The sequence below is a fragment of the Bubalus kerabau genome, chromosome 1 (assembly GCF_029407905.1).
Source record: "Bubalus kerabau isolate K-KA32 ecotype Philippines breed swamp buffalo chromosome 1, PCC_UOA_SB_1v2, whole genome shotgun sequence".
NCBI lineage: Eukaryota > Metazoa > Chordata > Mammalia > Artiodactyla > Bovidae > Bubalus > Bubalus kerabau.
In genome coordinates, this window is record NC_073624.1 from 20,688,370 (window position 1) to 20,710,442 (window position 22,073).

Genomic DNA, 22,073 nt, shown 5'->3' on the forward strand with positions numbered 1-22,073 from the left:
TCTCCCAGGTTCTGACTACTCATCACTGAGAGAACTCAAGAGGACTTCCCTGGTGGTCCAGTGGTTATGACTTCACACTGCCAATGTAGGGTGTGTTGGTTGATTCTCGGTAGGGGAACTAAGATCTCACATGCCATGTGGCCTGGCCAAAAGATTAAAAAAAAAGAGAGAGGACTCAGACAGTGCTTTCTAAACTGGTGCTATCAAAAGGGAGCTGTATGAGAGATTATTTAGCCAGGTTAGCAATGGAGGTAAGATAAATTCAGAGTCTTTTTGGGAGGAGTCACACCAAAGGGCATGCAGGATCTTAGTTCCCTATCCAAGGGTTGAACCCATGCCCCTGCAGCGGAAGCAAGGTGTTCTAATTACTGGTTAGCCAAAGATTTCCCAGAGTCTTAAAGTAATATGGAAAATTACCCTGTGTCTTCCTGAATCCCCAAATCCTTGAATATGGAAATGTTTGTATAATTTTCCAGCTGTATCTCAAATCAAATTTCCATGGAGGGTCACGTGTTTCCTATGAATGTTCTCATTCTACAAGGTAGTAAATTCTTCAGCCTTAAGTAAAGTTTTCTGTATTACCTCAAGGCATTTTCCCCCCAAAAGAAACGGAAGTTATCCTCTATACAATGCATAACAAATAATAAAGCTATGTTGAAATATAGATTCTAGGTTGTCAGTTTCCTTTACACCAGCCTTAAAGGTCATGCACATACAAAATAAAAAGTAATGTATATTATAACAATTTAGTCTCCTAGGGAAATAATAGAACCATACGGAAGTAGAAACATTTTTCCTTTCTATCTTAATTCTTTGGCTGGTGTAATTAATTAGCACAAGACAGAGTAACCAGAGGAAAACAGTTTTCATTTTGTGTATACAGGAGCCCCATAGAAATATGAGATTTAAAGAACTAACCAAAGCATAGAGCTTCTATATAATTTAGGCAAAGAAACAATGGGTTGTGAAGAATGGACTGGATAAAAGGGGTTTGGGCTTGCTATAGTATGCAGATGAAGAAGTAACAAGATTTGCTTACACACCCTTCTTGGCTGTCAATTTCTTGTCTCTAGTGGCTCAGTGATGAAGAATCCACCTGCCAAGCAGGAGACTTGGGGTTCTATCTATCCCTGGGTTGGGAAGATCTCCTGAAGAAGGAAATGGCAACCCACTCTAGTATTCTTGCCTGGAAAAATCTCCTGGACAGCCCACCCCTGGTGGGATACAGTCCACGGAGTCCCAAATGACTTAGCAACTAAACAACAACAACAACAAAACAAGGAGGGTACCTTTTGCTTGAGAGGTTTAGCTCTAATTTAGGTAGACAAGGGAGGGTCAGAGTGTCTTTGTACCAATTTTACCATCTTTCAGAAAACTAGAAACCCTCTTATGGGTTAAAGGGAATCAGTTTAGTTCAGTCGCTCAGTCGTGTCTGACTCTTTGCGACCCCATGAACTGCAGCACGCCAGGCCTCCATGTCCATCACCAACTCCTAGAGTTTACTCAAACTTATGTCCACTGAGTCGGTGATGCCATCCAACCATCTCAATCTCTGTCATCCCCTTGTCCTCCTGCCTTCAATTATTCCCAGCATTAGGGTCTTTTCAAATGAGTCAGTTCTTCGCATCAGGCGGCCAAAGTGTTGGAGTTTCAGCTTCAATATCAGTCCTTCCAATGACTATTCAGGACTGATTTCCTTTAGGATGGACTGGTTGGATCTCTTTGCAGTCCAAGGGACTCTCAAGAGTCTTCTCCAACACCACAGTTCAGTGTATTATGTATGACTTGGGTGGGGGTAAAGGCACCAACTGGATGCATACAAGGCCTTGAGGGAATGAGTCAAGGAGATAGCTAAATGTTATCTTAAGACCTATAAGCCCGAGGCAGTCCTTACTTGGGGGATGGAAGTGTTTAATATCTTTTTTTTTCTGTTTTATATTCCTTTGTGAGATGATCATTCAAGTGCAGCCATGAGGAGACACAGTAAAGTTTATTATATTCACAGATCTTAACACAGGAGGCACAGTATGCCACACAGAGTCACAGGGAAGAACAGCAGAGTGGTCAGGAGACACAAGACAGGAAGGACAGGTTTAGATCAGAACCATTATTGGTGTTTCCAGGAGGAAAGGCCAGAAGACGTGGGTTCGATCCCTGGGTTGGGGAGATCCCCTGGAAAAGGAAATGGCAACCCACTCCAGTCTTTTTGCCTGGAAAATCCCACGGACAATGGAACCTGGCAGGCTACAATCCATGGGGTCAAAAAAGGGTCGGACACGACTTAGCAGCTAAACAAGAGGAAGGACACGGCAGTGCAGGGTAAGCAGGGTAAGCCTGGCTAGTTTGAATTAATTTCATCGGGTTCTAACCTATGGTGTGTTAGTTGCTCAGTTGTGTCCGACTCTTTGTGACCGCATGGCTCACCAGGCTCCTCTGTCCATGGGATTTCCCACTCGAAAATACTGAAGTGGTTTGTTATTTCTTTCCGACTCAGGGATCTAACCCTGGTGTCTTGCATAGCAGGTGGATTCTTTACCACCTGAGCCACCAGAGCTACTCTGACCTATAGGGATGGTCGATAGTTGCCTGCTACCTGACCCTGGGATGATTAAGAGAAATGAATAAAGTTGTTCGTCAAGAATCAAAACTGGAACTGGCAAGAAGTAAGGGTGTTTGTTGAGCAAGGTTTGGTTGGGACCTCAAATGGATGCATCTTTACAAGGCGGGACCTTGAGACCATAAGCGTGCAGTTGGCAGTGGATATTATTTTCAGATTGGTTAGTAGTGTCCCTGAGTTAGATACAGTTCAGAAAGTTCAAGTTCTCAGTCATGGAAGAACATGTCCAAAACTACATCCACAATGGCTACCCAGTTCCATTTTGATGCCATTTTGAGTTTTAAATGAATTCTTTTCTTTAATGGTTAATTCTTTTCTTCAATGCATATTTAAATGACCACACCGCAGGCTGTTCTAAGTAGTGTACACTTACAACAGGTAGTAAGCCAGGATGACTTAGGCATACCTCAGTACTGTAGGATTTCTTCCTTCATAGTTAACTATAACTTCTACAGCTGATTAGCAAAAGATAGGTGCTACTCCCTAGAAGTCACATCCCTTTTATGAAGGACATAATTATTTTTGTTTGAAAAAATCCTTTCAGATATTCTTTATAGCCTGCAGGTTTAAAAATTAAATCCCTCAACTTAATACAGGGTTTTTCATGATCAGTCCTGTGCTGCCCCACGCTCTAGACTCCTCTTCTCCTACAGCTGCACCTCCTTAAATGTTACCCTAACCTCTCCATCTTTAAAGTGCTATTCTCTCTGCCAAATGTATCATTAGCTCTTCTCACTATTAATATTTCATTTAAACGAGGGCTGGGATGCAGAATGAGGGGAACTTTTGGAATGTTAGCTGTGTTTTCTTTTCTTTTTTTTTTAATGGCATGTGCAATTTCCCCAACCAGGGATCCAACCCAATTTCCCCTGCAGTGAAAGCATGGAGCCTTAACCACTGGACCACTAGGAAAATCCCTGTTTTATTTCTTTAAACATTTTTTAAAATTTATTTCTTTATTTCTATTTTTGGCTGCATCGGGTCTTAGTTTCAGTACATGGGACTCCTTCGTGGTGCACAGGCTTAGTTGCTCAGTAGCATGTGGGATCTTAGACCCCCAACCAGGGGTCGAACCAGCATCCCCTGCATTGGAAGGTGGATTCTTTACCACTGAAGCCCCAGGAAAGTCCCTTGTGTTTACTTGTTGATTGTGCTATTTGTCAGACGTTTATGAAAATTCTCAAACTGTTGCTTAGGATTCTGGCACTTTTCTCTACATAAAACCTTATTTTAAAAATTATTTATGGACTAAGAATAAAAAATAGAGGGACTTCCCTGGCAGTCCAGTGGGTAAGACTCCACACTTCTGCTGCAGGGGGCATGGGTTCCATCCCTGATAGGTGAACTAAGATTACAAAAAAAGAAGAGAATATTGGAGAATCTATGATGAGTTGAGGTCATATGGAGCAGGAACTTTCAGAAGAAGACAGCAAGTAATGGAGGCGAACAGAGGGAACCCTTGTTGTTGTTCAGTCGCCTAGTCATGTATGACTTTGTGACCCCATGGACTGCAGCATGCCAGGCCTCTCTGTCCCTCACCATCTCTCGAAATTTGCCCAAGTTCATGTCCATTGCATCTGTGATGCCATCCAGCCATCTCATCCTCTGACACCCTCTGCTCCTTCTGCCTTCTACCCTTAGGGAGAAAAAAGACACTGAGAGAGACAGAAGCCATGTGGTCCTTGAAAAAGCCAGGAAATGTAGCTAGTCACTAGAACCTCTTCGTGGTTTAGTCACTAAGTCGTGTCCGACTCTTGCGGCCCCATGGACTGTAGCCCACCAGGCTCCTCTGTCCATGGGATTTTCCAGGCAAGAATACTGGAGTGGGTTGCCATTTCCTTCTCCAGAGGATCTTCCCACCCAGGGATCGAACTCAGGTCTCCTTCATTGCAGGCAGATTCTTTACTGACTGAGCTATAAGGGAAGCCCAACCTCTTAGTCACTAGCAAAACCATCTCATTTTTCCAGTTATTGTCTAGTACTACTACTACTACTAAGTCACTTCAGTCGTGTCCGACTCTGTGTGACCCCATAGATGGCAGCCCACCAGGCTCCCCTGTCCCTGGGATTCTCCAGGCAAGAACACTGGAGTGGGTTGCCATTTCCTTCTCCGATGCATGAAAGTGAAAAGTGAAAGTGAAGTCACTCAGTCGTGTCTGACCCTCAGCGACCCCATGGACTGCAGCCTTCCAGGCTCCTCTGTCCATGGGATTTTCCAAGCAAGAGTACTGGGGTGGGGTGCCATTGCCTTCTCTGTTATTGTCTACATGTGACTGTAAAACAAATTTGCTTTTTATGAGTAGATTGAGTCAGTCTCTGCTATCTGCAATGAAATGAGCTACACTAAGGAAATGGCAACCCACTCCAGTACTCTTGCCTGGAAAATTCCATGGACAGAGGAGCCTGGTAGGCTACAGTCCATGGGGTCGCAAAGAGTTGGACACGACTGAGCAACTTCACTTTGGTGAAGCCCCAGATATTCGGTCAAACACTGATCTGGGTGTTGTTGGGAATTTTGTAGATAAGAAGTCAGTAATCCCTTAGTTGGAATTCCAGTGATTAGGACTCTGCTTCCACTGCAGGAGTCACAGGGTTCAATCCCTGGTAGGGGAACAAAGATCCCGAATGCCCAGCAGCACTGCCAAAAAAAAATGCTTGATTGTATTTTACATAATCTGAGTGGGTCTTATTCAGTTAGTAAGGATTTAAGAGCAGAACTGAGAGGCTGCCAGGGAGATATTTCAGTAGAGGACTGAAGCTTCTGCCTTAGAGTTCTCACCAGTCCTTCGTGCCACCCCGTGCTGCAGATTTCAGACTCTGTGCCAGCGCCTACACTCGTGTGAGTCAACTTCTTAATGTATATTTTTTTGTTTGTTTGTTTTATTTTATTTTTTTTCTTTTAAACTTTTTATTTTGCACTGGGGTATAGCCAATTAGCAAACAAATGTTGTGATAGCTTCAGGTGAACAGCGAAAGGACTCAACCATACATATACATGGATCCATTCTCCAAACTCTGCTCCCATCCAGGGACATAACATGGAGCCACATAACATGGAGTAGAGTTCCATCTGCTATAATGTATATATCTTTTTCTGGTTCTCTTTCTCTGATGGAACCCTGACTCCCTCTCCTGCACGTTGTCCAGCCTTTAAAGTGTTTCATAAATCATTGGTAAAGAAAGTTTCTAGACATGTGCTCACCTATGCCCTCGAATCTTCTCAACCCCTGAAATTAGTGGAATAGTCTGTATGTTAGTAAATAAACATTGGAGAATAGAAAACAAGAATTGCTATTGAGTCCTAAGTTTTCAATGGTATTTTTCTAAAATTTTAACTATTAAAAACTTATGCTTTTTTTGGTAGAGCTGTATGGAGTAAAAAGCATTAAGTTCCCTTTCCCCTACTTTCTTTCTCCCATCCTATTTTTCTCTCTGGAGATAACCCCAGATGAGTTTGGATATTATCTTTTCAGTCTGTAGTGGCTAAGTGTTATGTGTATCTTTAGGTGTCCAACTCTCTATGACCTCATACACTGCTTCCCAGGTGGCTCAGTGGTAAAGAATTCACCTGCCAATGCAGGAGACTCAGGAGACTTGGGTGCCATCCATGGGTCAGGAAGATCCCCTGGTGGAGGAAATGGAAACCCACTCCAGTATTTTCACCTGGGAAATCCCATGGACAGAAGAGCCTGGTGGGCTGCAGTCCTATTGTGCTCAGTCATGTCTGACTCTTTGTGACCCCACAGACTGGAGTAGGTTGCCATTTCCTTCTCCAGGGGATCTTCCTGACTCAGGGATCGAAACTGTCTCCTGTATCTCCTGCATTGAAAGGCAGATTCTTTACCACTAGCGCCACCTGGGAAGCCTGAAGAGGAGAGGGGGCCCTGAAATACCAGGTGGTTAGTTTTTATGGGCTGAGTAGTTTCCTGCGCTGATAAGTGGGAGGAACATTCTAACCAGCTTGGAGGAGGGGTGGGGATTTTTCAGAATGGAGCCACCACCCACTTTTTGGCCTTTTTGGCCCTAAACTGTCCTGGCCCCTGTGGGTGTGTCATTTAGAGGATAATGAATTATAATTATTGTTTAATGAGACTCAAGATCTACTGAAAGTTGAATCTAGTTGGTTCTAAACAGTTGGTTCTAATGGTTGTGTCCTGCCCCCTTCCTTCTGTTCTCCAAATCTATTTGTTTTTAGTTCAAGATAATATACATTCAAATATAATATAAAGAATCCTACATTAAATATTGGCATTTCAAGCTGAAAGTTTTAAGAGAATTTGAGTCTCTACACAGTGTTGAGATGTTTGAAATACTTAACTTTTATTTTACCTTTTTATAGTTTAATTTGTTAGATTTCTTTGCAATGGGCTTCAGTAGTTGAGACTCATGGACTTAGGTGCTGTGTGGCAAGCGGGGTCTTCCTGGACCAAGGATCAAATCCATGTCTCCTACATTGGCAGGTGGACTCTGAACCACTGGACCATCAGGGAAGTCCCTAGGTTTCTGTCTTCTGAACAGAAAATGGCAATGCTATTCACTAAAATAGTGCCAGCTTTGTGTAATCCTCCAACTTCATACGAAAAATATATGAAAAGTTAACATCATACCCATTTTACAGATAGGAAAGTAAAACTTTACAAAGGTTAAGTACTTTGCCCACTGTTGCAGGGAGTCAGAACTCTGGATTTATCTGTTTTGGAAGTGGACTTATACAATACTTGGTATTTTATATCTGGTGTCTTTCACTTAGCATAGTGTTTTGAAGGATATATTGCAGGATATGTGCGTGTGTATGTCTGTCACTGTCATTCTGACTCTTCGGCCCCATGAACTGTAGCTGGTCAGGCTGCTCTCTCCATGAGATTCTCCAGCCAAGAATACTGGAGTGGGTTGCCATGCCCTCCTCCAGAGGAATCTTCCCAGGATTCCCAAGGATCAAACCCAGGTCTTCCACATTGCAGGCATATTCTTTACCATCTGAACCACCAAGGAAGCCCAAGAATACTGGAATGGGTAGCCTATCCATTCTCCAGGGGATCTTTCTGACCCCGGGACTCAAACCGGGGTCTCCTGCATTGCAGGCGGATTCTTTATCAGCTGAGCTACCAGGAAGCCCTTCTACTTTTAGGCTACTACCGGTAATGCTGCTAGAATATTCATGTGCAAGTTTTTGTTTGAACCTTTGTTTTTAGTTCTCTTGGGTATGTGCCAAGGAGTGGAATTGCTGTGTCATACAGTAATTTCGTACTGACTTTTGAGGAACCACCAAACTTTTTAATGTAATTTCATACTGACTTTTGAGGAACTACCAAACTTTTTAATAGTGGTTGCACAATTTTACATTTCCTCTAGCCAATATATGGTTCTAATTTCTCCACATTCTCACCAACAATGGTTATTATTTTTTTGGTTTGTTTGTTTATACCCATCATAGTAACTATAAGTGGTATCTCATTGTGGTTTTCATTTGCATTTCCCTCATGACTAAGGATGTTGAGAATCTTTTCATCTGCTTACTAGAGGTCTGTTAATCTTCCTTGGAGAAATGTATCGGCATTTTTTTTTTTTTTTTAATGGAGCCACACAGCAGGTGGGATCTTAGTTCCCAAACAGGGATGGAACCCAAACCCCCTGCATTGGGAGCGCCAAGCCTTTTTTTTTTTTTTTGCCTGACACGCTTTATTCGATGCCACCCACAGAAGCCTCCCTCAGCCTCCTAGCTCCTCCCCTCAGGGCTGCAGCGGAGGGGCTTTCCTGGGGTCTGTGGCTACCTGGGCAGTGGTACTGCAGCCTGCATGGGGCAGTGCCCAGTCCTCAAGGCTTTGTGCTTTGACTGAACTTGGGAGGACGGGGTCAGCCAGCCTCCCGGACTGGTGTCCTCAAGAGGGAGCCGGCAGTGTGACCCGGCCCCCAGAGGCTCCCAAGGCCACTACCACCCCGCCAGCAGGCCACCACAGCCCAGGGAGTCCGGACAAACGAGGCAGTGACCCGGGCCTCTCCTGAGAGTCATGGCCGCAGGTGCGGCAGGCATGGGACAGGTCTGGCATTCACAGGCCACGCTGGCCATGGCTCAAGCCTCCAGGCTGATGGATGGGCTGCAGCGAGGGTGCTGGCCAGGATCCACTCAGGCAGCAGGGTCTCCCTTCGCCCAGGCCCTTGGGAGGGAGCGCCAAGTCTTAACCACTGGACTGCCCAGAAGTCCCTAAATTAGGTTGTCTATATTCTGGATACTAGACTCTAATCAGATAATATCTGTAAATTTTTTCCTCAGTCTGAGTTTGAAACCGAATCCTCGTAAAACAGAGTTCCTCTACTGAGTTTATGATTAACATCTCTATCTAAAACTTTGTTCCCTTCTTGTCCCACTCCCGTTCCCCTCAGGATTGAGTCCTATCAAAAGGAGAACTGAAAAGGACATGCTCAGGAAAGGCCCCGCTGTGTTCCCTGTTTCTTATTTGTAGAAAAAATCTTTAGTATCTTAGGCTTTCCCTGAGTTTTGAAGAGCAGACTTATGCAGGTATGAATTAGGAACTTTCTCAGACTTAGGTATTTGATAAACTTTGAATTAATTTGTGTGCGTGTATGATCCATATTCAGTCTTTTGTCGATGGATATACACTTGTTCCAGCATCATTTGCTGAGAATACTGTTCTTTCTCTACTGAATGGTCCCGGCACCCTTGTCAGAACTCAGTTGAACATAGATGTGTGCACTTGTTCTTGGACTCCGAAGTCTATTCCATCATACGGACTTTGTGTAGTTTAACTTTTTAAAAATCACCTTTGGAATTACTTTAGTTTGACCTTTTATCTCCAAAGCTCCAAAATTATCATTTATTCAGCTGATTGAGCCAGAATCAAATTTGCTGTGGGAAAAATTTACTAAAAAATCAAGAAAATGGATTTCATAGCAATGTTAATACAATGTTAGACTATGTTACAATTATATGATTTACTATTAGCATTTTCAAAGGTATAAATGTATGAGACATTACAAATCCATTTTAACAAAACAAAAAGGAAAATTATGATAAATGAGACACTGCATACCATAAACATATAATATGAATACATGAATAAGGGTTTTTAATATTTAATTCTTTCACAAATTATGTACAATAAGAGTAAAACAGTATAATTATGCATTCAAGTTTTTTTCTTTTTTTGCTTTCAACTTTTCCTGTAGATCTGTTTATCTGCATTGCAAGGGTTGCTAGGTAATAGTTGTGTTATGGTTATTCTGAATATTTTTCTCACAGTCCATGATAGTTATTAGGAACAAATAACCAGTTTGTGCTGTGGTGGATCATTCCATTTTAATGGATAAAACACTATTTCCTTGCAATGCTCTGTCGTCCTCTCTCAAATACTGTCTTCTGTCACAGTCTCTTATATTGTCACATCTTTGAGAGAAGGGACCCATACATGCAAAAAAAAAGGGAAAAAATCTTGACCTGGTTGACTTTCCTGAGGTTCAGAGAGAATGGACTTTTTTCTTTTCTCAACATTCAAGCAACTCCCTTCCAAGCGTTCACTAGTTACGTGGGAAATGTGTGGTTGCACAATTAAGATTCTAAAAGGATCTTTTTGCAGATTTGTTACCTGAGGTATCAATTCACTTGTAGCATGTCTTTTCCACAGCCCTCAAATTCATTTTAATCTCCTTTATTATACAGCATCCTAACGGTGATCATGCATATTCCGTGCCAAGAAAAAATTAGTATGTACAAACATTAAAATCAGGCTTCAGACAATTCAACACAGAACACATGCTTGGATATTAATGCTTTGAATAGACAGCTTGGGGTTGCAGTCACCCAGGTTTTCTCATTAGGTTCTGTGGATCACAGGGTGGCAAGTTTGTTCACTTGAAAGTGAACCCCAAAGGAAAAGAGTAGAAAAATCTATCATTAATACCGTTAGAAAACGCAGAACAAGAATCAAATAATTAAAAATACTGGTCATAAAACCTCTGATCCTCTCACCACGCTCCTCAGCATTAACCTCTTGCTTTCTCTCTGCTTAAAAGTCAAGAGTAGGGACACAGGGGTTCCCAGGCCCTGCAGTTCTGCCATTTCCCAGTAGGGGGCGATGTTACATTGAAAAACTGAACCAGTTTTTTGGCATTAACCCTGGTGGGTCTGTGTTCCTTCTCTTTTCAAGACAGTTTTTTAAAAAAGTCCTCTATGAATACTTTTTTTCTAAACTCAAAGAAAGTGAGAGTTGAAGAACAGCAGAATTCTTCAAAGATAGTTCTTTTACCCCACTATCTTCACAGATACTTCTTTGTATGTGACATTCTTGAAGGTTGGTATCAAAGTCCCAAAGTACGAAATGCATCCCGCAAGTCATCAACCTCGTAGAGTGGCTGTGGAGAAAGACAGTGGGTGACTTTGTAATTTTTGTGTCAATTTTTTCTTGTTAAAATTTATATCTTTTGGTTGCACCGCATCTGGGATCTTAGCTCCCTGATCAGGGGTCGAACCCATGTCCCCTGCCCCAGAAGCTCGGAGTCTTAACCACTGGACCACCAGGGACGTTCCTATTAATATTTTTTAAGAAAAGAAGGGGAGAGGGAGAGGAAAGAGAAAGAGAGGAAGAAATTTTCCTAGGAGTAAAATGGATTCTGGGGAGAGTCTAAGTTAAAGATGTGAGTGAGGAAAGAGAGGGTAGGGGATTAGGGTGGGGAAGCGGAGAAGGGAAAGGAATCTTACTAGAAGGCTGGTGCTTGGGCTAAGTCGTGTCTGACTCTTTGCGACCCCATGGACTGTAGCCCACCAGGCTCCTCTGTCCGTGGGATTTCCCAGCAAGAATACTGGAGTGGGTTGCCATGCCCTCCTCCAGGGGACCTTCCCGACCCAGGAATCGAACCTCTTTTTTGTCTTCTGGATTGGCTGGCGTGTTCTTTACCACTAGCGCCACCTGGGAAACCCCAGAGGGCTAGTACAGGGCTTTGAATTGTGAAACATTAGAGCAAACTCAGTTGTAGAAGAAATGACAACAAAAACAGAAAAGAGAACGTTTTCATCAGGAAAAATAAGGGGAGAATGATAAACACACACAAACACACACGCGGAAATGTAGGAAATATAAGTAGTGCCAGGGATAGATAACTTTGGAGGGAGAAAGAAAATGAGAAGCAAAGAAAGCCCCCTCACTTACCAAAAGGATGCGTCGAAGCTGTCTAGACAGACGAACCGAATTTTCATGCAGTCCCTCCCAGGCTTTGAAAGTTCTTTCACGATTTTCCACAAAAGTATTCCAGCAATAAAAGTAATCTATTTGAAAATTTAAAAAGGAGAGGGGAGGGGATGGATCAGAGCTCAAATCATGAGGAAAGAAAGAAAACCCTGCCACCCCTCCCCCAAAGTCTTGGGTCCACCGATTCTTTTCCTCCAATTCTCCTTGATAGCTTTCAGCCCCAAAGGCGAGTTAGGACTTTGGGGGCGAGTAAGAATTCTGCCCCCTCTCTCCTCTCACCCAATCTGAATGGCCAGTCCTGCTCTGGAGAGCCGGGCCGAAAGGTCCCTGCGCACCTTTGAACGTCATGATGGCGATCTGGACTCCAGCGCGGTGCAGCCGCCGCAGCCCCTCTGGTTCAGCCTTGCGCTCCTTGTCGCAGAAGTAGAGGCGAGCCGTGAAGATCCGCAGGCTCAGGTTGGGGTACCCCCGCAGGAAGTCGGCCACGTGCCGCGCACAGTCGTAGCAGGGGCTCCAAGACGTGAACCAGGTGACGCGGTAGCACCGCCCAGGGTCCAGATCCCAGTCAGAGATGTAGCGGAGGAAGAGCAACTCCACGTGGCATCCGGCCTGGGGAGAGAGCAGAGACTCAGGGGATGGTGACCGACCTTGACTGTCCTGCTGGTAGCTTCACCGTCATTAATTTGTGTCCCTCCCACCGCTCAGCCTTTTTGGGGTGTCTGTCTTCGGTTTTGTCCGAGGTTACAGAAAGGCTAAGCAACTGTCTGAAAGGACACAATGATGAGTGGTGATCCTACTAAACTCTTTGCACTTTTGGCCTTGGGAAGGGAAAGGGGTGCAGATTTTCTGTGGAACAGTGGGAGGATGAAATGAGTTAAGTGGGTCAAGTAGCATCACACTATCTCAGATTTAGTTTTGTTTGTGAAGTTGCTTTTCCTTCCTTGGAGAGGAAGAAACGGCTTGAAGTGCTGTTGATGTAACCGTTGTGAAAATACACTGGACTCTCCTACACCAAGTGGAGAATAAAAAGTTAGGGTTAGGAGAGTCTGAGACTGACAAGTGGGTGTTGTAAAAGAGGTAGTAGGCACCGGTTGTGGTTTAAGAACAATTAAATACAGGGGTCCCTTGTTTTATTGTGCTTGGCTATATTGGACTTTGCAGATACTTTGTGTTCCGAAGGTTTGTGGCAACCCTGCCTTGAGCAAGTCCGCTGGTGTCATTTTTTCCAACAGCATCCACTCACTTTGTGTCTCTGTGTCGCAGTTCGTGATTCTTGCAAATTTCAAACTTTTCATTATTATGGTTATCTGTGGTCAGTGATCTTTGTTACTAGTATGACTCATTGAAGGCTTAGATGATAGCAATTTTTAGCATTAAGCTTTAAAATTAAGATATACACTTTTTGTTTTAGATATAATTGTATTGCATACTTAAAAGAACTGTAGTATAGTGTAAACATAACTTTTGTATGTACTAGGGCTGCCTTGGTGGCTCACATGGTAAAGAATCTGCCTGCAATGGGGGAGATCCAGGTTTGATCCCTGAATCGGGAAGATCCCCTGGAGAAGGCATGGTAACCCCCTCCAGTATTCTTGCCTGGAGAATTCTATGGACTAGAGGAGCCCGGCAGGCTACAGTCCATGGAGTCACAAAGGGTCAGACAGGATTGAAAAACTAGCACTTTCAGGAAACCCCCAAATTTGACTCACTTTATTGCAATATTCTCTATTGCAATATGCTTTATTGCCATGTTCTGGAATCAAATTTACAAAATCTCCGAGGTGTGTCTGTAATGAGTTTGCTCTTTGTATGACCCCCCCATGATTGTAATAGTAATCACCATAGTGAGATATAGCAAGTCCACTTCATAGTGCAGAAAAGTCATTGCTCCCAGAATCTGAAGACCTAAGTTCCATAAGTCACCCAACTCTTAGATCTTCTGATTCCTCATGAGTTAAATGGAGTTTTGTTGTGAAGACTCAGGGAGAGAGAAGGAGAGGAACACAAAAGCTTTCTATGTTTAGAATGTGTCTTATCACCAAATAGGGAAAAGATTAGAAGCTACAACAATTGCAGTGGGACAATGAACACAACACAAATAGAGGCCAAGAAAAGTGGGATGTGTCAGTGTCATTCTACCCAGGGAGTCTTCCCTGCATTTCCACCAAGACCACATGTCAACTGCATGTTATGTAAACTCTTCTGGATTTTGGTGACGAAGTCTCTTGAAAATGTAATTCTCTGATCTTCTAGGCTTTTTTTTTTTTAATGCTAGATGTGTTATTGCTCAGTTGGTAAAGAATCTGCCTGGAATGTAGGAGACCTGAGTTCAATCCCTGGATTGGGAAGATTCCCTGGAAAAGGAAATGGCAAGTATTCTTGCCCACTCCAGTATTCTTGCCTGGAGAATCCTATGGACAGAGGAGCCTGGCAGGCTACAGTCCATGGGGTCCCAAGAGTTGGAGACAACTGAGCAAGTAAACCACCACTGCCGCCATATTATCGAGAAGCAGTTTTTATTATTTATCTATTCATGGCTTCTCTTGTTGCAGAACATGAGCTCCTGGGTGCGAGGGTTCAGTAGTTGCAGTATGAAAGCTCAGTAGTTGTGGCACGTGGGCTTAGCTGCTCCAGGGCATGTGAAATCTTCCTGCACCAGGGATCGAACCTGTGTCCCCTGCACTGGCAGGCAGATTCTTAGCCACTGTGCCCCAGGGAAATCCTGATCTTCTAGTTTTAATTCATGGCTTCCCTGAATTTTCTGAGGGTCACTACGATGAATGTACTTACTGGCTTATGATCCAGGTGAGCAGGAAGGAATAGAAATCATTTGAAAGATAGAACTGAATCATTAATTTTTCCTAATTCTTCTTCCTTCATTATTTAAAATTCCAAAGCCACAATTTGTTTTTCCACGTTTACAGTTCAGCTTGAATGAGCTGATAATATTCCCCCAAATAAAAAATCTCTTTCTTTTGGTTTCTTCCTTAATCTGAAAAGCAATTTGGATGCTGGGGAAAGGAGAGGAAGGTTTGGGGCAGTGATTCTTAGCACCAAAACAAGGTGTGGCCTGATGTGCCCAGCAGGATTCGGGAGGATGTTAAATGAACCTGTCTATTGTGGGTGCAGAGACATATAAAAGAGAAAAGATATCTCAGAAATCTAATGGAGACAAATGAACCAGGCTGAGTAGCATCATCAGCAGGTGGCTATAAAAGTGCCCTCAGTGTAGCTGCTTGGGAAGCAGGCATTAATTAATTAATAGCAAGATATTAATTGATACCTTGTTTCGAAGGTGCCCGAAGTCCAGTGAGAAGGAGGTGGGACTGTCCCGCCGCTTCACCACGTAGCACAAGTAGGTCTCATGGCGGCCCTTAGCCCAGCGCACGTTTTTGAACTGGTAAAGAAACTGTCTCTGCTTCATCAAGAGGCTGTGGGTGAGAGAGGAGGGAGGAGATGCAGCCTTCTTGGCTTTCCATCAGCTTTTAAAGAAAAATCTGTAATACTTGGGCCAAACCAGAGGAGACGCTCTTGCTTCCTTATGCTGGATGCCTAAGACTTACTGAACTTCAGATCCACTACAAACCCCTTTTCATGCTTGTATTTAAGACCAGTTGAGACAGCAAGAACCCCAAAGTGATCCACGCTCACAGACCAGGCTCCTCCCATGGCTGCCTTCTGGATGTTGGTAACTTGGAATTACAGACGTCTTTCCCAGTTTCATCTTTTCAGGTTTTCTCTCCATTATTAGTCATGTCTGACTCTTTGCTACCCACGGACTATAGCCTGCCAGGCTTCTCTGTCTATGGAGTTCTCCAGTCAAGAATACTGGAGTGGATTGCCATTCCCTTCTCCAGGGAATCTTCCTGACCCAGGGATCGAACTTTTGTTATCTCCTGCATTGGCAGGTGGATTCTTCACCAGTGAGCCACCAGGGAGGCCCCGACCTCTACCTAAATGTCCAACATAGATCTCAGATTCTAAGTGGTCAAAACAATATTCCCAAATTGCCCTGTCCTGACCTCCCTCTCCTATCCTACCAACTTGCCATCCCAAGTATACAGTCTAAAAGCTGGGAATCATTTTTGATTCTCCTTCACTCATATTTAATTAATTAATCATCTAAATTTATTGAGTCAAACTTTCCAGTATTTCTGGGAGTGTCCCTGCTCTGTTCTCTTGGTTCTCTGCTTCAATCCAATCACTAATCGTTCCTTTTATCACATTGTCCTGATCTCTTAACTGATCTCTCTGCCTGTAGTCCCTTCAAAATAACAGTTTCCATGAGGTGCCCTAGAGATCTCAGAAAATCTAGAATAAACTCCAAACTCATTAACTGTGGTAAAGCTTTTACAATTGGACACATCTACATTTCTAGCCTTGTTTCCTAGTATTTTTCTCTTTTCTCCCATCATTTCACCCCCTTCCTTACCCCTGTAGCAGGCCCCCTGGCCCTAGTCTCTAGTTTTCTTTCCAGCCATCTTGCTGGAATACATCTCCTGACTGAATCCTTACTTGCCTTTTTTACCCCCACTGTGCAAAACCTACCCCTCCTTCAAAGCCTAACATCAATTTCAGCTCTTCCAGGAAGACCTCTCTCAACTGCCACTATCCCCTCTTTCTAGGCAAAATTGAACATTAACAGCAACAAAAAAAACTCTCCTGAAGTTTCCTGCTGTTCTCCACTCATCCCTATCAAAGCATTCAACTTTTATTATCAATTGATTGCTACATCTGTCCCCCTCAGATGTAGAATGTAGATTAGAATTTCTGTGCTTTGAGTCAGGAAGTGACACTTTTTGAGTCATATGTTAAAAGTGTGAAAGGTATTTGACCATTCTTAACTTGAATATTACAAAAAAGCTGAAAGTGAAAATTTTTTTAATGTTAAAGAATTAAAGTTTAAAATACCAATATATCTAGTGATAATTAGACATGGGGCTTCCCTGGTGGCTCAGACAGTAAAGAACTTGCCTCCACCATGGGATACCCTGTTTCGATCCCTGGGTTGGGAAGATCCTCTGGAGAAGGAAATGGCAACCACCTCCAGTATTCTTGCCTGGAAAATCCCATGGACAGAGGAGTCTGGTGGACTACAGTCCATAGGCTCACAAAGAGCTGGTCACATGACTGAGTGACTAATACTACTTTTTACTAATTAGACATACTATCTAATGATAATTACTGTTAATATACTTATGTTTTTCCTTCTAGTCTTTTTATGCATATATATTTACAAGATTTGAGTTAGGCTGATCTCATGTATATATTCACAATATAATCTAAATATTTTGCCATGTTCTTCACACACCGGGGATGGGGGTCAGGGATAGACTGCTTTTTGTTTTTCGGCACAGTGTCTTGCATGTTATAAGCACTAAATTTTAGAGTTGAATTTGTAGAAATAACTCTCTGCCAACACAAGTTCCTTTGTAGTTGTGAACATAGCACAAGCTATACAGTGTGTGTGTGTGTTAGTCCCTTAGCTGTGTCCAACACTTTGTGACCCCATGAACTGTAGCCCAATGTGGTTGATAACCAAAGCATCAGAAGTTAGTGTCCCTGGTTTTTGTCCTCTGTCTTTTTCAGCAAAAATATCTACTTGTAGAGATAACGCTGCCACCTAGTGGCATTGAGCAGAAGTGCAGACAACTTGTCAAAGTAATGATCTAGGCAGTAATTTGAATACGGTTTGCTTGCAAGAGAATTGAAACTTATTTCAATTTTTTTTTTTTTTACATTGAGGTTTCCAGGTGGTACCGTATAGAATCTCCCTGCCAATGCAGGAGGATCGGGTTTGATCCCTGGGTTGGGAAGATCCCCTGGAGAAGGAAATGGCAACCCACTCCAGTATTCTTGCCTGGGAAATCCCATAGACAAAGGAGCCTGATGGTCTCCATAGCGTTGCAAAGAGTCAGGCATGACTGAGCGACTGAGCACACACACACATAATTTACATACTTCACCCATTTAAAATTCACAATTCTGTGAATATTGGCAGATGTAAACACCTAAAACTGCTGCAACTCTCAGTGTACAGAACATTTTCAGGGTACCCCTCCCCCCAAATTTTCTCATCCATCTCTTCAGTAGGTTCTTTTTCTCCCTCCCAGGCAGTCACTAATCTGTACTATAAATTATGGTTTATTTTCCAGAATTTTATTTTAAGTATACATTATCACCTCATTTGTGTCTGACTTCTTTTATTAAGTATATTATGACTTTGACATTCATCCATGGTGTTGCACGTATCAGTAGAGTTTGTTCTTTTGTCCTGCAAAGCAATATTCCATTGCTTCGATACAGCACATTTCGTATATATTCACTCACCTGTTGATGGACATTTGGATTGTTTCCATTTGAGGGTTGTGAATAAAGCCTCTACACCCACCTTTGTATGGACATGTTGGTTATTGATACTTTGATAGTGAAATACATGAGATAGACCCAGAAGTCAACTTCCCAAGTATCACCCTTAGTAAATCAGTAAGCAAGGACCAGAGATTTTTAAAGGTGTTGTAATTTGAATGTTTTTCTCACACATATGAAGCTTATTGGAAATCTTTTGGGGGGGGGCGGTGTGGGGGGTGGGGGCACTATGCCACATGACATGTGAGATCTTAATTCCCCAACCAGGGATCAAACCCATGCCTCCTACAATGGAAGCATGGTGTCTTAACCAATGGATTACCAGAGAAGTCCCTGGAATCCACTTTAAATCCTGAGGCAGAGAATTAGATGTATCACCAGTGTATACATTACATATACGAAACCATATACAAATTAGCCAATCAAATTTTTATAAATAAAAATTGACATTTGACAGGAATCCAAAATGAATGTTAACAAAGATCTAATAATCACTGGCTTTATTCTAAAGTGATAATAATTTACTATGGTAAAACCACTACAGCACTACCTCTGTTACTATTACTATTGTTAATTAATTAACATAACCACCCTTATCATATTACATAAACCGAATACATAGTAGATGCATAATAAATACTGGAGAGGAAGAAAAAAAAATTCTCTCCTTTGGGCCCAGTTTTAAATAGATTAGGCATCATCTCTTACCAATAAATTCCTTTTGCATTTAACCTGTCCTCCTGGGCTGTGTGGATGAGAAGTGGGGGAGAGGATACAATATCATGCATTGCAGGTGGTATTGGCAGGGTGTTCCCGTAGGAGGAAAAAGTGTCCTGGGAGTATGAGGAAGGATAGGACACAGATTAAGGAATTCAAATGGCCTTCTACCCCCACATGAAAATACAGTTTCCATCAGAAGTTACCAGTCACAGTGAACTGAATTGCATGCCTGTGACCTTGTTAAGTATCTTTAATGGAACTAGGCTGGGGGCCTAGTTCCAGCACCCTATTCTCTGGTTTCTCTCTCTCTCTCTTAAGAAATATTTATTTATTTGGCTGCACCTGGTCTTATTTGTGGCATGTGGGATCTAGTTCCCCCACCAGGGATTGAGCCCAGGCCCCCTGCATTGGGAGTGTGGCGTCTTAGCACCAGCGAAGTCTTCTTTGGTGTCTCTTAAGGATGCAGAGGACTCAGTAGAGACTGTCTGTAAGGCCCACAGGTTGACAGCTGTGCCAGACAGCTGTGTGCCCTGAAGCGGAACCCTGGCTGCATCCCCAGCAATGCAAACCAGAGACAGATGGGTTAAAAGTAATCGTGACCGAGTCATCCTTTCCTGCCGCGTGCCATCAGTACTGTGCTCTGCAGATAGTATTTTCCTTAATGAAAGTCACAGTATTTCCCTTTTTCTCCTGTTGAATTTCATCCTCTCTCCTTCTTTGACTTTCTCTGAATTTCAACTCTGATTTTACTGTTGCTTTGCATTTTATTATTTACAAGTATCTCCACTGAGCCTTTTTCCTCTCATACCACAGATTAGTTTTCACTGTAAACTGAGCTGACGTGTGATGTGTGATATTTTGCCCTCAGGTCTCTGAAGGACATTTAATCCACCATTAAGATTCTACATTGAGATTGAAGTATATGGATTAGGTGTAAATTTGCATACATTTGCAATAGAAATAGATTCAGTTCTATGGTAATAACAATTGTCATAAACTTCATGTGAAGACATCATCAAAATTTTAGAGTATGCATTAAAGAAGTAAGTTAAGTCATGTCTGAAGAAATGGAAAGACTAGGTAAAGAGTAAAAATGCCATTAACTGCCTCTTTGGCCTATAATATTAAAGAAATTTTTTCAATTGAATTTATCTCCTTGTCACAGACATAGTGACTGACCTTCAAGCAAATACTTTTGAATATTGGCATTTAGAAAATAATTTCTTGACTATGTAATTATTCAATAAAGTCTCCATCGTCAAGTTTTTCTTCAAGAGGTTCTACAGTTGAATGTTTACAGAATTATTACCATTACCACTACTGTTTTTAGTGCAGTATTGCCATGACCTTTTCATGATTTGAGTCTCTTAACATTCGCCTGATTAATATTACTACCATAAACTAACCTAACTGCAAGGACCAGTCAATGTATGGTGCATAAAAGTACTTTCGAGTATGGAAAGAAAAAAGAGAGAGAGAATTGGGCGGAAAGCACGTAAGATCTGAACAGAAGATGAGACAGATCCAGAAAAATAACTGTGCATCTTGACCAGGCAGATCCTGTGAGTCAGTGTTAGGGGAGAAAGGGAAAGTTTGCGCATCTTATTACTCAGATTTGCTCTGAGAGGAAAGCCAGAGCAACTACCCACAAGCAGACTGCTTTACCTGTCCATGGTGGAATCCAGTTTGTCTTTCTTGGCTCCCTGAAGATCTTAGGAAGAAAAGCTTGCCTCCAGCACTTCTGCTGCACTGGCTGACAAGGCACTGGTCTCACACATTCAAATTTGAACTCAGCCCTTTAGGCTCCTCCCCCCAGCAGCATCACCACCAACAGGTACCCCATACCCCAGCAGGCTTCCTCCTGTTTGGGTCCACTGGAGATGGGTGGGGTTTTCATAGGCAAAAAATCACAGAGAGAAAATGACTGTGGGCCACACTGCCTAATGTATAGGTTCCTTTAGTTCTGCTTCTTTAAAAATGCAGTCTACCCTCCACAGGTAGTAAATAAAGATCAGGAGACAGGAGGAGTAGACAGTTTGTATATTGTAATCCTGGTTAAAAAAAAAAGATATCTTTATTCATTTATTTATTTATTGGCTGTGCCTCAAGGCTTGTGGGAATCTTAGTTTTCTGACCAGGGATTGAATCAAGGCCATAGCAGTGAAAGCACCAAGTCCTAACCACTGGATTGCCAGGAAACTCCTTAAAATGGTATCTTTAATTTTTAAAACATAAGAATAACAATAAACTTAAAAGCATCGTGTGTTTGAGCAGCCAAAAGCATCTATTTCTCATTTAATTACACAATAGCTCTGAGTCTCAATGAAGACCGACACTAACTGTTCCTGCTTGGTTGCTGGCCAAGTACACTCAGGACTTAGGACAGAGGTTTTTGCCTCCCAAACCACTGATTTTTTTTTTTTTTCTTTGATTGCTTTATAAGAATTGCTAAAAGACTAGATGATTACACCAAAGGATAATTTTTGCATATGCTCATCTTTTCCACAGAAGCCATATATTAATTTGAAGTCAGAAGCAGCAGCATCTCAAACAGCAAAAAGATTTATTTCATCACACAGAATCAGCCTCTAAGTGACTGCACTGAACTTAGAAAACAGGTTGGGCTTTTCAAATAAGAGGTTTTAAGTTCCCTCCTTCATACAAGCTGGTCTAATATTTTTACTTCTCCCTCCCGCATTCATATGCATTCTATCTGTTCATTCAGTAGACATTCAATACCCACTAGGTGACAGAAGCTGCCAGGTGCCGGTGTTGCAATAGTGAGCCAAGCGGCCAGGGTTCTTGCTCTCTTTCTGCTTCAAGGCTTTAAAAAATCGTCTATATGTTAATGATCCTCTCCCTGCCCCAGTCTGTAGTTCTAGCCTGGAACTCTCCCTTGAACTCGAGGCAAGTATGCCCATCTTCCACCTCAGCATCTCCCTCTGGATGTCTGGGCATTTCAAACATGGCTAAAAACGAGCACCTGTTGTCTCTCCCAACGTATAATCCGGTCCTCTTACCTCTTTGTCTCAGCGGCACTCAGAGCCATCCTGGCCATCTTCTTGGTTGCTCTCTTTCTTTTAAATCTCGTGCCCGAATCCTGTTAACTCTCCTTTCAGAATAAACCCAGACCCTGACCACTCGTCACCACCTCCAGATCTAAGCAT

The 22,073-nt window shown here is 42.6% G+C and overlaps 2 protein-coding genes across 4 annotated transcripts in view; one reads left to right on the forward strand and one right to left on the reverse strand.

Moving 5' to 3' along the window:
* Positions 1-22,073, forward strand: part of RIMKLB (ribosomal modification protein rimK like family member B) — a 134,727-nt gene that overhangs the window by 6,849 nt on the left and 105,805 nt on the right. The window contains exon 1 of one of the 3 annotated variants that reach the window (XM_055570071.1): positions 5,305-5,456. The exons of the other annotated variants lie outside the window; for them this stretch is intronic. The gene's annotated coding sequence lies outside the window, so the exon portion shown is untranslated. Of the gene's footprint in view, positions 1-5,304; positions 5,457-22,073 lie in introns of those variants that run through there. 3 annotated transcript variants of the gene reach the window in all.
* Positions 7,567-21,408, reverse strand: AICDA (activation induced cytidine deaminase). Its single transcript, XM_055570110.1, has 5 exons — positions 20,572-21,408; positions 15,101-15,248; positions 12,153-12,426; positions 11,779-11,894; positions 7,567-10,984 (listed from the first exon to the last, which is right to left on the reverse strand). Exons 1-5 carry the CDS (start codon positions 20,577-20,579, stop codon positions 10,931-10,933), a joined length of 600 nt encoding a protein of 199 aa, XP_055426085.1. The 5' UTR covers positions 20,580-21,408; the 3' UTR covers positions 7,567-10,930.